Genomic DNA, 17,422 nt, shown 5'->3' with positions numbered 1-17,422 from the left:
AATGACAGACCTCTACATGCTTTGTAAGTAGGAAAACCTGCAAAATCGGTAGTGTATCAAATACTTGTTCTCCCCACTGTATATATTATGAAACATCCTCGATTGTCAACTCGCGAGAGTGGAGGAGAAAGGTAGAGAGGAAAGGGTAGGCGAGTAGAGAAGGCGAGGGCAAGTCAGGTGAGAGAAAATACCATATTTGTTATTGTCACATGAATTTAGAGTGATACCTTTTAGTCCTTGAACATCAATTAGGTTATATTCTCAATCTTTGTAGGGTTTAGAGAGCTTTAGCACTTAGGTGTGTAGTGCTAAATGCATTCCCCATGTATGAAACATTTAATTTGCACATTAGTGTGTCATGCAGCATGATAAGTTTCATGTAGCTTTACGTCAGCACGTTTAAAACATAAAATATATTAAATGCTGATAACTTAATATTAAACAGCAACAGTATTCACTAAGTTGATGGGTTATACCCAGGAGAATATTTAACAGCTTTGTGATTCTAGTTCATATTTATTATTATTATTTTATTACATATTTTACATGTTATGAAAATGCACAAAATTCTTGAATGTTTCCAAAATTACAGGTAAATTAATATACTGTACATACTCCACAATTCTATTGCAGCTATTTCCCACTTCAGACAGACCGATTTTTATATTTTCCCCTCAGGTTTCCTGTATTATAGTGACATCTCCAAGGCTGTCAGTAAAGCCGAGGCCGAAGCTCTTGGATGCATCATCGAAGAGACGGTCCACTGGATCGCACCCGATGCTGTACTGGCTCTGACAGGTGGCTTTCGCAGGTACAGTACAACTCTTGTCTCAGCTTGTCAGTGTAGATGTATTTTAGTGTTTGTAGAATTTGAAATACAACACTGTCTGTACAGTATGCAATAGTCTTCTTAGTTTCTTGTTGCTTGATGAATATAACCCCACGATTGCCGGAATCAAATTACACTTGGAATATTAATTCACTTTATTTGTAATATTATTTAGCCCATTTTAATTTTTTAAGAATAACACAAACCATGAGTGTGCCCATGACCCTCTATTTGTCCAATTTATTGTCTCTCACTTTTTCACAAGCTCGCATGCACGCACACACACACACACACACACACATTACAGAGTGGGGATTCCCTAGAGTCTAGGATGCATGTGTATGCATGTGCTTGTGAAAAAGTAATAGAGATTAAATTGGACAGTCCAATCTGCCTTGATTTACAACTCCAATATCTGCTATGCACAATTAGTTCATTCTACATACTGTATGACAGACATGGTTATTTAGTTCCTGCCACGCAAGAGGGTGTACAGAAGCATCAAGCATATATGGTAGCCTACAGTAATTACACTCACATGTACACTCACATGACATTACAGCGTTCATAAAGAAAGGCTACATTCACTTAAAAGGCTGTCTAGGCGGCTACAAAGAGGGGCTCTCTATGTCAGTTTCCTTTGTTCTCCATTTATGTGTGGCACAGTGTGCTTCAGTGAGCTCGGAGCACTGGTCTCTATGGTGGTGTAAAAAATAGCCGTAACCGGTGTGTGGTTAAATAATGCAAGAGCAGTCTGCCGTAAGGACGTGCGCTTCTCTTCTCTATGGGAATGACAGGCCTGCTGCTGCTTAGCCAACAGTCTGTAACACTTATATTTCCTTGTTCTCTGTCGTCATCCCCCAACCATCTCTCTCTTTCTCTCTCTATCTCCCACTCTCTCTCTCTCTCTCCCTTTCTCTCTCTCGTGTTCTTTCTCTCTCTCTCTCTCGCTTTCTCTCTCTCACTTTCTCTCTCTCTCTGACGCTCAAATACAGTATGTCCTACATACACTGTAGTTAAAATCGGTGTAAAGAGAGACACACTTGGTGATTTCTTTTTTTATTTAAATCTTTCTTTGATTTCTTAATTTTTCTACTTTTTAGGAAAGTCACACTCCCCACTCCCCTAGGTCATTTCTGAAAAGATTCCAGTCATCTTACTGTGGAACCTTCCCTCAAAAGTAAATTGTGGAAGTATAGTTATTTGTAACGCTCTGGGCAGCCACACAAGCATACTGAATCGATTAACATTTTAGTCACAGAAAGGCCTGTGTGCCAAGAACCTCTCCACTTCAGTGTGGTTGATCTTCTGGAAACGTTCTAAGAACATTGTGTGATGGTCCCAAGGGAAAATTCTCTGGGGGACATTTGTCTAGTTCCCTGTAAGTTCCCAGGACATCACTGAGGACCATGTCAGGACCTTTTTAGGATGTTCTCAGGACTTTCATTTTACTAGTCCTTAGGACGTCGCATGATGGTCCCAAGGAAACATTCTCTGGGGGACCTATTTTTAGTTCCCGGTATGACCTGGGGACGTTTTTAGGATGTTCTTGGGATGTTGTGCCATGGTCACCTGAACGTTCTTGGGCCGTTGTGTTATGGTCCCCTGGAGGTTTTGTCTAGACCTTTTAACGCGTATGAACACACAGGTGTGATCATTCTACAGTGGTCCCTGCTGTGTACGCTCAAACCGGTGTGATTAGAACACTTCATTAGAACATCTAGTTACGATTGACGCAACAGTCAGCTTTTGAGCTGGCGACAGTTTATTCATAGAAAAATGTTCAACATACAGTATTTACAAGGTTATGTCCTCAATGTGAGCAGTTTATTTTTGGATGCAACGTTCAGACATTCACAGAAGTAGCAACAGCATAACATAATTGTGGTCCTCTGTAGCTCAGCTGGTAGAGCACGGCGCTTGTAACGCCAAGGTAGTGGGTTTGATCCCCGGGACCACCCATACACAAAAAATTTATGCACGCATGACTGTAAGTCGCTTTGGATAAAAGCGTCTGCTAAATGGCATATTATATTATTATTATTATATTATTATAATTCTCATCCAAATCGGAAAATGTAGGCTACATTAGTCCTAGCGCCAACTGAGTAAATAGTGAGCTAACACAAGCGGTCATATTCAGTGGTGTAAAGTACGTAAGTAAAAATACCTGAAAGTCCTACTTAAGTAGTTTTCTGGGGTATCTGTACTTTACCTTACCATTTATATTTTTGACAACTTTTACTTTTACTTCACTACATTCCTAAAGAAAATAGTGTAATTTTTACTCCATACATTTTACCTGACAGCCAAAAGTACTCGTTACATTTTGAATGCTTAGCAGGACAGGAAAATTGTCTAATTCACACACTTATCAAGAGAACATCCCTGGTCATCCCTACTGCCTCTGATCTAAACAGTGTGAGTGTTGGAGCATGCCCCTGGCTATCCGTACATTTTAAAAACAAGAAAATGGTGCCGTCTGGGTTGCTTAATATAAGAAATTGGAAATGATTTCTACTTTTACTTTTACTTTGATACTTAAGTATGTATTAGCAATTACATTTACTTTTGATACTTAAGTATATTTAAAACCAAATACTTTTACACTTTTACTGAAGTAGGATTTTACTGGGTGACTTCCCTTTTACTTGAGTCATTTTCTATTAAGGTATCTTTACGTTTACTCAAGTATGACAATTGGGTACTCTTTCCACCACTGGTCATATTTAGCCAACTCTCAGCTGATAGAAACCATAATATGAATTAGCTAATAGCAATTACTATTTACAATTCATTACTCAAGTAACTGAGTAAAACACTTTCTAAAAGTCTAAAGTAATCCCACAGTGGATAGAGTTTGTGCGCGCCACCATGTTTTTTTTTCTGTGTCAACCAAAGATAAGAAGAGGTGACAAGATGAGTTGGGTCTGTTTGCAGTATGCATGTTAAAGTCGAAGTGGGTGTGTCGTCTACCATCATTCACTTCTCATCATTCACTTCCGGAAGTTTACACAAAAGACGAGTGAACCATCCCTTCACTTTTTTTTCTATAACATCTTTGGTCTGACAGACGTTTACGTGACACCCAGAATGCATTGAATGATGTCAACAAACATGGCTCCACACATAGCCGGAAAATAGCTTAGCATTACCTCATCATTATCCGTACAACCTTAAAAAAAGTATTTTACACACATCATATGTGCCATTACAATCTATGCAAGAATCGGAATGCATGATTTGTCACCAGTGCTTGAAAACGTGAATAAAACAATAAATAAATAAATAAATGATTACCACACAAACCATTTTCTGATAGTGAATTGTTGATACAAGTTGCCCGTACAGGTGTTATGATAACGTTACTGATGATTTGTTGCCAGATGGTTTGTTTATCTTTCTACCATTGTGGCTAGAGGGAGTAGCTAGGCCTACAACAGCTCTATCTAGTAGTCACGTTGGGGACAACAGTTGTTGACAACTGTATCATTGGCGCTAAGCCTAACCCTAACAATTTCCCTAACCTTAACCTAATTTTCTTAACCTCCTACATTAATACACCTAACCTGCTGCGTTGGTTCTCCTAACCAGCCACGTTAATGATCATAACCTGCTATGTAAATGTTGCACCCTTGAAATGACTCTGTTAACTCCAGTCCATCTTCGTTTTGGCAAATTTATATAAGGCTTGGTTCAATTACAAAAAAAATATATTTAGTAGTGTAGGTTTTCTATGATAGCAATCATGGAACTGATTGACCTCTTGCATGAGGTCATTCTCAATTTGATGTTCTTTTTTTAAAGAGACAGTGTACAATTTCCAATGCAATTCATCTCAACAGGAAACAGTGCTTTCAAAATTAATTAACAGAATATTCCAATAGATTAATTTTACAGGAATTTGACTCAACATTTTAGCTTCTTATAATAACAAATGTCTTTACATTAGTTTCCCCCACTAAAAAAATACAATGTTGGCAAAACATATTTTTAAGCTTCAGTCCCAGAATAACAATCTGAAGATTAACAAACAATCCGGTAAGTAGCAAATACTGACAAGCATACAGTTACATTACACAAGAGTACTTCCACATCTCTTTTCGGACTACAACAGCATTCACACAGGATACATAGTATTATACAATATTCCTGCATAAGAGGTGTATTGTCTTAACTGTAGGTACATTGGTGGGCACCCCAAGTCCATTAAGTCACATGGAAATCTACCATTCCACCTCACTTAACGCACTATAACATCTTTAATTACATAAATTGTAGTAACATCTATTACAGAAGACTTCTATGTCGACAATACATTCTGTCACACTTCTGTCACACTCGGTCAATAACACAATTATTCTCTACTGATGTGTACTCAAAGTGTATCTCTTTAGTTTGCCTCGGAATTTACCAAGTTTAGAAAACTTAACTGTATTACGTTCATGACTATTTACTTAAAGTAATAACTTTCTTCTTCTTCTTGAACTTAACGTCTAACTTGTTCTTAATTCGGTCTTATGTAGCAACATTTGAAATTGGATGTTGGGGGGGGGGGGGGTTAGGGTTAGGGGGGGGGGGGGGGGTATGGGGGGGGGGATGGACCGCGGTAATTATTTGCTAGGATAATAATTGCTTGTCAATAAATTAAATGTAATATAATGGCAATCCGGGTTGTATGTTGAGATCCTGCGCATGAACTGCCGACATTGTTAGGCATATTAATCGATAATTATGGAAAATAAGATATGAAGGATATTTGAATAGATATATATTTTTTAATAGTTATATAGAGAGAGAGAGAGGTGACAGCATTGGAAATGCTTTTGGCGTTTAATCTGCTTCTGTTTTGTGGGTGGCACTGTGTCCTGTTGTCGATGGATGGGTCCTGGCCTCTCGGGGCCCTAGGGATCCGGAGGGACGTGGGTGGGATGCCGATCACTGAGATGACATCTCAACTTGGGATGGGGAGGGGCTTTAAAGGGGGAATTAGTGGAGAACAATTGAAGGGTTACTTAGTAGCAATGCAAATATCACGGTACAGCTATATGGACACTCTATCATTACGGTATTTTTTATTGGTAAATTTACAAACATATATAATGATAAATAGACTTGAAACTTGTATCTCATTATGGTGTATGGTGAAATAAGTATAGCCAGTTATAATTGTAATGGCTTAGCTGATAATAACAAAAGAAGAACAATATTTACATGGCTCAAAGAGAAGGAATACAATATCTATTGTTTACAGGAAACTCATTCAACAATTCTAGATGAAGTTGCGTGGAAAAAGGAATGGGGGGGCGAAATATACTTCTCCCATGGGCAAAGAAATTCAAAAGGGGTGATGATATTAATTAATAATAATTTCGATCCGAATGTGCAAATTGTCCAAATAGATACGGAAGGTAGATGGATTATTTTAAATATGTTATTGGACCATAAACAGATATGGCTCATTAACCTTTACGGACCAAATAATGATGATCCACACTTCTTTGACAATATATATAATAAATTATCAACCCTGCAAGCAATTCAAGACAATATTATTTTGGTGGGGGATTATAATACTCTTTTAAATAGCTCAATGGACCGTAAAAGAAATCACACCACAAACAATCATCCACATGCTCTTAAGGAAATTGTGAATGTCATGGATACATTAGAACTAGTAGATATATGGAGGCTTAAATATCCTGATCTAGTGAGATATACATGGCGGAGACTCAATCAAGCTAGTCGTCTTGACTTCTTTCTTATCTCATTCTCGTTGGTACCAAAAGTTACAATAGTGTTGATAGGGGACAGAATGCGGTCGGACCATCATATAATTGGCATATACATTACTCTGACTGAATTTCCACGTGGGCGAGGATATTGGAAATCTAATCAAAGCCTATTGGATGATAATTTATTTTTAACTAGGACAAAGGAATTTATAACTGACTTTTTCTGACATAACATAGGTACAGCAAATCCCCTTATTGTATGGGACACCTTTAAATGTGCCTTTAGAGGCCATGCAATTCAGTACTCATCTCGTAAACAAAAGCAATTTAGGTCAAAAGAGCTTATACTAACAAAGGAAATAGAAAGTCTAACGGAACAGATAGATGGTAATAAAAACTGTAACATAGAGGCTCAGAATAAATTAGAGGAAAAGCAAAAAGAAATGGAGAAACTTATTCAAGAAAGATCAAGTGTAATATATTATAAAAATAAAGCAAACTGGATGGAATTTGGGGAAAAATGCACCAAATTCTTTTTTAATCTTCAACATAGGAATGCTACCAAAAAATAATTTAATGACACTGGTTACAATTGACGGAGTAACCCATGATTCACCAAATGATATTTTTAAGGAGGAAACAAAGTACTTTAAGCATATGTTTTTGTTTCAGTCGCCTCCATCTCCTCTAACTGAAGCTAATTGTAGAGATTTTTTTCTATTGATAATGTAAAATTAACAGCCAAACAGAAAGACTCATGTGAAGGTGAAATTACAGAGGAGGAACTTCTGGATGCAATTAAAGACTTTAAGTCCGGGAAAACTCCAGGGTTGGATGGCATACCAGTCGAGGTATACCAAACCTTTTTTTATATACTAAGAGGACCGTTATTAGCATGTTTTAACCACTCCTATGTAAATGGTAGATTATCTGACACTCAAGAAGAAGGTTTGATCTCATTATTACTGAAACAGGATACAAGTGGAAAATATAAAGATCCAGTCCATAAAAAAAATTGGAGGCCCCTTACACTTCAGTGTTGTAATGCAAAAATTCTAGCAAAATGTATAGCTTATAGAAATAAAAAGGTATTGTCGAATATTTTTCATTCTAATCAGACAGGTTTTTTACATGGAAGATACATTGGAGATAATATAAGGCAAGTATTGGAAACAATAGAACACTATGGAAAATCTGGGAAACCAGGCCTGCTATTCATAGCAGACTTCGAAAAGGCATTTGATAAAGTACGACTGGGCTTTATATATAAATGCCTGGAGCATTTCAATTTTGGAGAATCTCTTATAAAATGGGATCATATTATGTATAGTAACCCTAGGTGTAAAATAGTAAATAATGACTACTTCTCTGAAAGTATTAAACTGTCAAGAGGAGTAAAACAAGATTGTTGTCACGCCCTGACCTATAGAACTCTAGTTAGTTTGGTCAGGGTGTGAATATCATGTGTGTGTTGATTCTATGTTTGTATTTCTATGTTTTGCCGGGTGTGTTTCCCAATCAGAGGCAGCTGTCGCTCGTTGTCTCTGATTGGGGATCATACTTAGGCAGCCAGTTTTCCTGCCTTTGTTGTGGGATCTTGTTTTGTGCTCGGTGAGTTTGGCTTGTGTGTGTATAGCCTTCCGACGTCTTGTTCCGTTACCTGTTGTTGTTTTGTATGTTTATTCGTTTTAATAAACATGGATGCATTTCACGCTGCGCCTTGGTCTGACCCGTCCTTCAACGACCGTGACAGTTGTCCACTATCGGCATATCTATTCATTATGGCCATTGAAATCATTGAAATCCGATCCAACAATAATATCAGGGGATTAGAAATCCAGGGCTTAAAAACAAAGGTGTCATTGTACGCTGATGATTCATGTTTTCTTTTAAATCCACAACTAGAATCCCTGCACAGCCTCATAGAGGATCTAGATACATTTTCTAACCTCTCTGGATTACAACCAAATTGTGACAAATGTACTAAAAAATACAATTTTACATTACCATGTAGTTTACCAATAAAATGGTCTGATGGTGATGTGGATATACTCGGAATACATATCCCAAAGGAAATAAATGATCTCACTTCAATACATTTGAATAGAAAGTTAGCAAAAATAGATAAGATCTTGCTACCATGGAAAGGTAAATACCTGTCAATTTGTGGAAAAATCACCCTGATCAACTCTTTAGTATTATCCCAGTTTACCTATTTGCTTATGGTCTTGCCTACGCCTAGCGTGTTTTAAATTATTGAGAAAAAAATAAAATATTTTATTTGGAACGGCAAGCCAGACAAAATTAAATAGGCCTATTTATATAATTAATAGGAAATCGGAGGACAGAAATTATTAAATATTAAAGCATTAGACCTATCACTAAAAGCTTCAGTCATACAAAAGTTATACTTAAATCCAAACTGGTTCTCTAGCAAATTAGAAAGATTGTCTCACCCAATGTTTAAGAATGGCCTTTTTCCCTTTATTCAGATTACAACCACTCACTTTCAGTTATTTGAAAAGGAAATAATCTCCCAAATATCACTATTTCTAAAACAAGCCATAGAAAGTTGGTTGCAATTTCAATTTAATCCTCCAGAAACAACAGAATCAATAATGCAACAAATATTGTGGTTAAACTCAAATATTCTAATTGACAAAACTTTTTTTTTTGACAAAATGTTTAAAAAAGGTATAATCTTTGTAAATGATATCATCGGCAGGACTGGTGGAGTTATGTCGCACATGCAGCTGTCACGCCCTGACTCAGGGGACTCGTATATGTTGAGTCAGGGTGTGTATATTCTTTGTGTTTTCTATGTTTTGATCTAGTATGTATAGTTCTATGTTGGCCTGTGTGGTTCCCAATCAGAGGCAGCTGTCGCTCGTTGTCTCTAATTGGGGATCATACTTGTTCCTGGTAAGGTATGATTGTGTGTTCTACCTTGGACTTCACGTTTCGTTTCGGTTATTGTTTTGTCATTGTGTTTATAAGTTAATAAACATGTACGTATATCACGCTGCGCCTTGGTCTGTCCCGTCATTAAACGAACGTGACAGAAGATCCCACCAAACGAGGACCAAGCAGTGTGCCCAGGCGGAGCGAATAGCCATGTCACAGGTGGGCAATTTGTGGTCATGGGAAGAGATATTTGCGGGGAGAGGACCATGGGCTAAGGTAGATGCCCAGGCAGGAGAGGTGCAACGGCAACACGTCGGAGGCCGGTCGAGGAGGAAGCCAGAGAAGCAGTCCCAATAATTTTTTTTGGGGGGGGAACACGGGGTGGTTGGCGGAGCCTAGTGTTAGAGCAGAGCCAACTCCCCGTACTCACGCGAGGAAGCGTATGACTGGGCAGGCTCTGTGTTATGCGGAGCTACGTACTGTGTCGCCAGTGCGCCGGCACAGTCCTGTACGTCCTGTGCTTGCACCACGCACGTGCCGTGCGAAGATGGGCATCCAGCCAGGACGGGGTGTGCCGGCTCAACGCTCCTGGTCTCCAGTACACCTCCTCGGTCCCGCATATCCTGCGCCAGTTCTACGAACTGTATCGCCAGTGTGCGTGCACTGCCCAGTGCGTCCTGTGCTGATGCCTCACACATACTGTGCGGAAGTAGGCATTCAGCCAGGACGGGTGGTGCCAGCTCTCTGCTCCAGACCTCCAGTCCGCCTCCACAGTCCGTCCCGGCCTGTTCCTGCTTCTCGCACCAAGCCAGTGGTGCGCGTCGCCAGCCCGGCCCGGCCTGTTCCTGCTCCTCGCACCAAGCCAGTGGTGCGCGTTGCCAGTCTGGCCCGGCCTGTTCCTGCTCCTCGCACCAAGCCAGTGGTGCGCGTCGCCAGTCCGGCCCGGCCTGTTCCTGCTCCTCGCACCAAGCCAGTGGTGCGCGTCGCCAGTCCGGCCCGGCCTGTTCCTGCTCCTCGCACCAAGTCAGTGGTGCGCGTCGCCAGTCCGGCCCGGGCTGTTCCTGCTCCTCGCACCAAGCCAGTGGTGCACGTCACCAGTCCGGTCCGGCCCGTGCCTGCTCCTCGCACCAGACCAGTGGCGCATTTGTCCAGTCCGGCACGGCCTGTGCCCGTTCCACCGGTGCCTGATCCAGTTCCGGTCAGCTGTTACACTCCGGAGCCAGAACAGTCCGCTCCACCTGTGCCTGATCCAGCTCCGGTCAGCGGCTCCAGTCCGGAGCCTGAGCAGTCCGCTCCACCAGTGCCCGGTCCAGCTCCGGTCAGCTGCTCCACTCCGGAGCCTGAGCAGTCCGCTCCACCGGTGCCCGGTCCAGCTCCGGTCAGCGGCTCCAGTCCAGACCATGACGTCAGCCCCTCTCCAGGTTCGGGGTCTCCCACACCAGGGTCCAGACAGGGCTTGGCGTATCGTGGGAGGAAGGAGAGGGGAAGCAGCGTGCCGAGGTCCAAACCAGACCAGGGGCGCAACAGGGAGGCAGAGAGTGTGTGGTCGTCACGCCCGGAGCCGGATCCGCCTCCGAGGCGGAATGCCCACCCGGCCCCTACCCTTGTATGTGAAGGTTGTGCGGTTGGAGTCCGCACCTTTGGGGGGGGGGTTACTGTCACGCCCTGACTCAGGGGACTCGCATATGTTGAGTCAGGGTGTGTATATTTTTGTGTTTTCTATGTTTTGATCTAGTATGTATAGTTCTATGTTGGCCGGTGTGGTTCCCAATCAGAGGCAGCTGTCGCTCGTTGTCTCTGATTGGGGATCATACTTAGGCAGCCTATTGGCACTGTTGAGTTGTGGGATCTTGTTCCTGGTAAGGTATGATTGTGTGTTCTACCTTGGACTTCACGTTTCGTTTCGGTTGTTGTTTTGTCGTTGTGTTTATAAGTTAATAAACATGTACATATATCACGCTGCGCCTTGGTCTGACCCGTCATTAAACAACGTGACAGCAGCTAACAAAAACATATGGAAATGTCTGCTCTACCCAAAATTATAACCAAATAATTGCAGACTTACCGCAAAAATGGAAGAGGAAAGTGGAAGGGGGAGAAAGTAAGGAACTTGTCTGTCGGCCTTGCATTAAATAACATAATTGGTTAAGGAAAACTGTGATAAATAAAAAAGTATATCAGTTTCATTTAAGGACCAAAGGATTGACAGCCGTCCCATATTGATTGCAAAATAGTTGGGAAGAGATTTTTGACGTACCGATCCCATGGCATAGTGCTTATGAACTGATACGCAAAACGACACCGGATTCAAAACGTAGAATCTTTCAATTTAAATTGTTATATAAAAATCTTGCTACCAATAGAATGTTATTTATATGGGGGATACAATCTTCTCAGCTCTGCAGATTTTGCTGTGAAGAGACAGAATCATTAGATCATTTGTTTTGGTACTGTCCATTTGTAGCTTGTTTTTGGACACAGGTCCAGGAATGGATAAAGGATTGCAATATTTACCTGGAGCTAACCTTGCAGATAGCATTACTGGGTGATCTGAAAAGTCATAGTCAATCGATCAATAACATAATAATACTTTTAGCAAAGAAAAATATTTTCAATTCACAATCTGTAGAAACAATGAGAATAGAAAGGTTCAGAACTTTTGTAAGACATCACAGTACAGTTAAAATATATATGGCAAATAGAAATCCTATATGGATGGTGTTAAAAGATAGATGGGAGGTGTTGAATGGAGTTGATGGATGGGACTAATAACAACTAACAACAAATAATAACAAGATAACTAATAATGTAAGCATACTGTGTCCATAATAAGTATATAGGTTGTATGTTGGGAGCTTTTGGGAAAGAGCACAGTTAGAAAGATATGGCATATAGAAGCAAACCGGATGGACATCATGAAAATGATCGGAGAGGTTGAGAGTAGAGGAAGTTCAGGAGAAAAAACAAACAAAATATAATTATTGTAAAATTGACTGTGTCCATAAAATGTAGATAGTAGGTATAAGATGGAAGTAGAGGCCTAAGCGTTGTTGTTCACTAGTTTACTCCAAGTAGGGAAAAGGTGGTGGGGTTGGAAAGTAATAAAGGGGAATATATATATATATCTTTTTAAAGGATATGTATATATATGTATGTATGTATGTATGTATGTATGTATGTATGTATGTATGTGTATGTGTGTATATGTGTTTGTATATATATATATATATATATATATATATATATATATATATATGTGTATGTATATATATATATATATATATATATATATATATATATATATATAAAACATGGGGGATTGGAAGTGATGCAGACAATTACATTGATGGAAGTTACAATCTATCTGCAATATTAAGCTGATCTACCCCCCCCCCCCCCCCCAAAAAAAAAAAAAACATTTGAAATTGTGTTTTTTACATAGGATAAAAGTAGGGACTCCGAGCTAGAAAATGGTATATCATACATTGCAGTTGACGAACAATGGGATAGTAATGCTACATGGCAGACCAATCCAGACTCATCTCCCGGCATGTCCAGCCCATCCATTATCTCAGCCAATCATTGCTAGCGGGAAGTTTCCTGTCTTTTTCCGTGGCTAAACCAACTCGTAATTTAACAATTGTATTTGTATTTATGGATGGAATACAAGTTTGTTATTAAGGCACATGAAAGTTCATATGTTCCAGAAGGCATTTCTGCCAAAAAACCCATTTTAATAAAAAATAAAGGTTTACTTTCAAATGGCACTCCTGTGAAGTAGTGACGTGCGACATATGCCTAGTTTCCTGAAACAAGTCACAAATGTGTGCGTTAAGTAGAGGTAAAGAAATACATGCACAGAATATGATACCGATTTTTTTTGTTCTGGGGAAGAGGCTTCCAGGGGGCGTGACGGGGGTGGAACGGGGGCGGTTACCTTCGGAAACGCAGCCTCTGCCTAAAAGAAAATCTCCACTAAGCATGGAGAATAATAATTTGCCATTCAAACTTTCTGAGGCCCTGCGTTCCTGCACACTCTATAGCTCATAGCCTTCCTGCCACTTCAGTTGGAGAAGTGTGTGAGGATTTGTTGATGTTAGTGATTTGATGCTTGTGACGTTCGCCTTATGGAGAGGACAGCTGTGGAAGGCGGGTAACAAGGCTTAAAGCGGTTTGTTGGGAGGATTAAAAATAGATCGAGAAAAGATGTCTCTGCCACTTCAGAGTGTGAACAGACTGAGGTGTCAATAAGGTGCTGTTTTTATTTGCAGTGATGTTATCACAGCCATGACATTTTCACTTAAAAAATGCATTAGCTGAACTTGCTCCATTGAACTGCAACTTTCTCTGAATTGTGGAATCGTATAGGAAGTATTTGAATTATTTATAGTGTTTTGTAGAGTTCTCTCTGGCATCCTAAGAACGTTTTTGATGATAAGTCATAACTTAAATCCTTTGCCGATTTTGTGATGAATTTTGGGAAATAACGTATTGCTAGATGCAATTATGCCTACCCTTAAGGGTAGTGAAAGTATGTGGACTCACCCACTATGTTCAGGTGTATCATCTTAGCCAACAAAACTGTTCCCCAAGATTCTCAAGAATATAGGAGCTGTTAATGACATTAAAAGAATCAAGAAACAACACATTAATATAATCAGGAAACAGCTGTAGGTTCTCTAGCTGCCATACTATAGCTAACTTATTTTTTTAAAACAGCAAAACAGCCGACAACTCTATTATTCATCTACTTGTAAATATCCATGTATATTTTATATGTTCTGCACAGAAAATATCAATAATTTACAGTTTTTCCTAATGCATTAGTGTTATAAGCTGTATGTAACTACACATCAGGTATACAGCCCACAGTAGTAGATGTAGCTGTCTCAGCAACTGTTGAGAACTTGAACACAGCCATGGTTTCTGGGTACAGCCTTTAATACGTCCATTAGTCTTTCTTTTCAAGAAGTCATATAAGCATACTTTTAGAGCCGTACCATTGAGTTGGAGTAGATGCTTGAACTAAATATAAAAAATATTTATCAAAGGGTTTGCGGGATGATTTTTTAATTACCCGCTCACACCATGCATAGAGAGGATGTTTATACATTGTAATCGCTAAAGTTTAAACCTGTCCTATGCGCAACCAAGACAACCACAGCATAATAAACACCCACATTTACAAAAAACACTACGGTTTGTCCAATGATCTCGTTGTCGGTTAAAACTCCAATGATCTCGTTGTCGGTTAAAACTCCAATGATCTCGTTGTCAGTTAAAACTTGCTATTCATGTTAACAAGGAACGCTTCACACCTCTTGACTTTTCCCACATTTTGTTGTGTTACAGTCTGAATTAAAAATTGATAAATTTAGATTTTTGGTCAGTGGCCAACACACTACACCCCTGAATGTCAAAGTGCAATTATGTTTTTAGATTTTTTTCATAAAAAGTGAAAGCTGAAATGTCTTGAGTCAAAAAGTATTCAAAGTATCCCTTTGTTAAGGCAAGCCTAAATAAGATCAGGAGTAAAAATGTGCTTAACAAGTCACATAATACGTTGCATGGACTCACTCTGTGTATAATAATAGTGTTTAACATTATTTTTAATTACCTAATCTCTGTACCCCACATATACAATTATCTGTAAGGACCCTCAGTCCAGCAGTGAATTTCAGACACAGATTCAACCACAAAGACCAGGGAGGTTTTCCAATGCCATTGCAAAGAAGGGCACCTATTGGTAGATGGGTACAAATAAAGCAGACATTGAATATCCCTTTGAGCATGGTGAAGTTATTAATTACACTGGTGTATCAATACACCCAGTCACTACAAAGAGACAGGTGTCCTTCCTAACTCAGTTGCCAGAGAGGAAGGACTCTGCTCAGGGATTTCACCATGAGGCCAACAGTGACTTTAAACAGTTGCAGAGTGTAATGGCTGTGATAGAAGAAAACTGAGGATGGATCAACAACATTGTAGTTACTCCACAATACTGTCTATGGCGCCTCAAGATGGACAAACAGTACTATTGCCACTTTTTTCTCGTGTGAGGGATGAGACCAATGTAAATAATTCAGGATAGGACAATTAAAAGCCCTTTTTTAATTTAATATTCACAGATAGAAGTTACCACAGAGATCATACATCCATATACACTGAGTATACAAAACATTAAGGACACCTGCTCTTTCCATGACATAGACTGACCAGGTGAATACATGTGAAAGCTATGATCCCTTATTGATGTCACTTGTTAAATCCACTTCAATCAGTGTAGATGAAGGGGAGGAGATGGGCTAAAGAAGGATTGTTAAGCTTTGAGACAATTGAGACATGAATTGTATATGTGTGCAATTCAGAGGGTGAATGGGCAAGACAGAATATTTAAGTGCCTTTGAAAAGGGTATGGTAGTAGGTGCCAGGCGCACCAGTTTGTGTGAAGAACTGCAATGCTGTTTTCACACTCAACAGTTTACCGTGTGTATCAAGAATGGTCCACTACCCAAAGGACATCCCGTCGACTTAACACAACTGTGGGAAGCATTGGAGTTAACATGGGCCAGCATCCCTGTGGAACCATTTTGACACCTTGTAGAGTCCATACCCCGATGAAATTGAGGCTGTACTGAGGACAAAAGGGGGAGTGCAACTCAATATTAGGAAGGTGTTCCTAATGTTTGTTATACTCAGTGTAGATGGCATCAGAGTTCTACTCAGAGGACATGTTTCAGATAGATAGATACCAGACATGGATACTATAATATTATTCTATTACACATTCAATAGTCAGTTCTCTGGATACTGTACAGAGAGAGATACTTTTTGGCCCCTCAGAGGGGGGAAGGGTGTACTGACCCTTAGGCATTGTTTTTGGGCCATTTGCCATTTGGCCGGAGGTGACAGAGAGCACATACCGTACATTAGGGCCGAGCTTACAGTTAGGGCTAAGGTTAGGGTTAAGGTTAGGGTTAGGAGTTAGTTCAAGGGGTTTTAAGATTAGGGTTAGGGGAAGTGTTACTAGTTGCAAAGTAGCTACAAAAAGTAGTAAGTAGTTTCAAAGTTGGTAATTAGCTAAAATGCTACCCAAAATTACAACCAAATAATTGCAACCTTACCGCAAAAGTGGAAGAGGAAAGTGGAAGGGGGAGAAAGTAAGGAACTTGTCTGTCGGCCTTGCATTAAAGAACATAATTGGTTAAGGAAAACTGTGATAAATAAAAAAGTATATCAGTTTCACTTAAGGACCAAAGGATTGACAGCCGTCCCATATAGATTGCAAAATAGTTGGGAAGAGATTTTTGCCGTACCGATCCCATGGCATAGTGTTTATGAACTGACACGCAAAACGACACCGGATTCATAAATTTTAATCTTTCAATTTAAATTATTATATACAATTCTTACTACCTATAGAATGTTATTTATATGGGGGATACAATCTTCCCAGTTCTGCAGATTTTGCTGTGAAGAGACAGAATCATTAGATCATTTGTTTTGGTACTGTCCATTTGTAGCTTGTTTTTGGACACAGGTCCAGGAATGGCTAAAGGATTGCAATATTTACCTGGACCTAACCTTGCAGATAGCATTACTGGGTGATCTGAAAAGTCATAGTCAATCGATCAATAATATAATAATACTTTTAGCAAAAATGTTTATTTTTAATTCACAATCTGTAGAAGCAATGAGAATAGAAAGGTTCAGAACTTTTGTAAAACATCACAGTACGGTTGAAATATATATGGCAAATGGAAATCCTATATGGATGGAGTTAAGAGATAGATGGGAGGTATTGAATGGAGTTGAAGGATGGGACTAATAACAAATAACAAATAATAACAAGATAACTAATAATGTAAGCATACTGTGTCCATAATAAGTATATAGGTTGTATGTTGGGAGCTTTTGGGAAAGAGCACAGTTAGAAAGATATGGCATATAGAAG

The 17,422-nt window shown here is 39.6% G+C and overlaps 1 protein-coding gene across 1 annotated transcript in view; it reads left to right on the top strand.

Moving 5' to 3' along the window:
- dntt (deoxynucleotidyltransferase, terminal) overlaps positions 1 to 17,422 on the top strand; it is a gene marked incomplete at both ends in the record, with an annotated part of 234,685 nt that overhangs the window by 112,045 nt on the left and 105,218 nt on the right. Inside the window, one exon of the mRNA XM_084153007.1 lies at positions 679 to 811. Coding sequence (XP_084009133.1) covers positions 679 to 811 — 133 coding nt within the window. The remainder of the gene's footprint in view (positions 1 to 678; positions 812 to 17,422) is intronic.

Source organism: Coregonus lavaretus, assembly GCF_964263955.1.
Source record: "Coregonus lavaretus genome assembly, chromosome: 1".
In the NCBI taxonomy this organism is placed as follows: domain Eukaryota; kingdom Metazoa; phylum Chordata; class Actinopteri; order Salmoniformes; family Salmonidae; genus Coregonus; species Coregonus lavaretus.
This window is presented reverse-complemented; position numbering and strand designations above follow the sequence as displayed.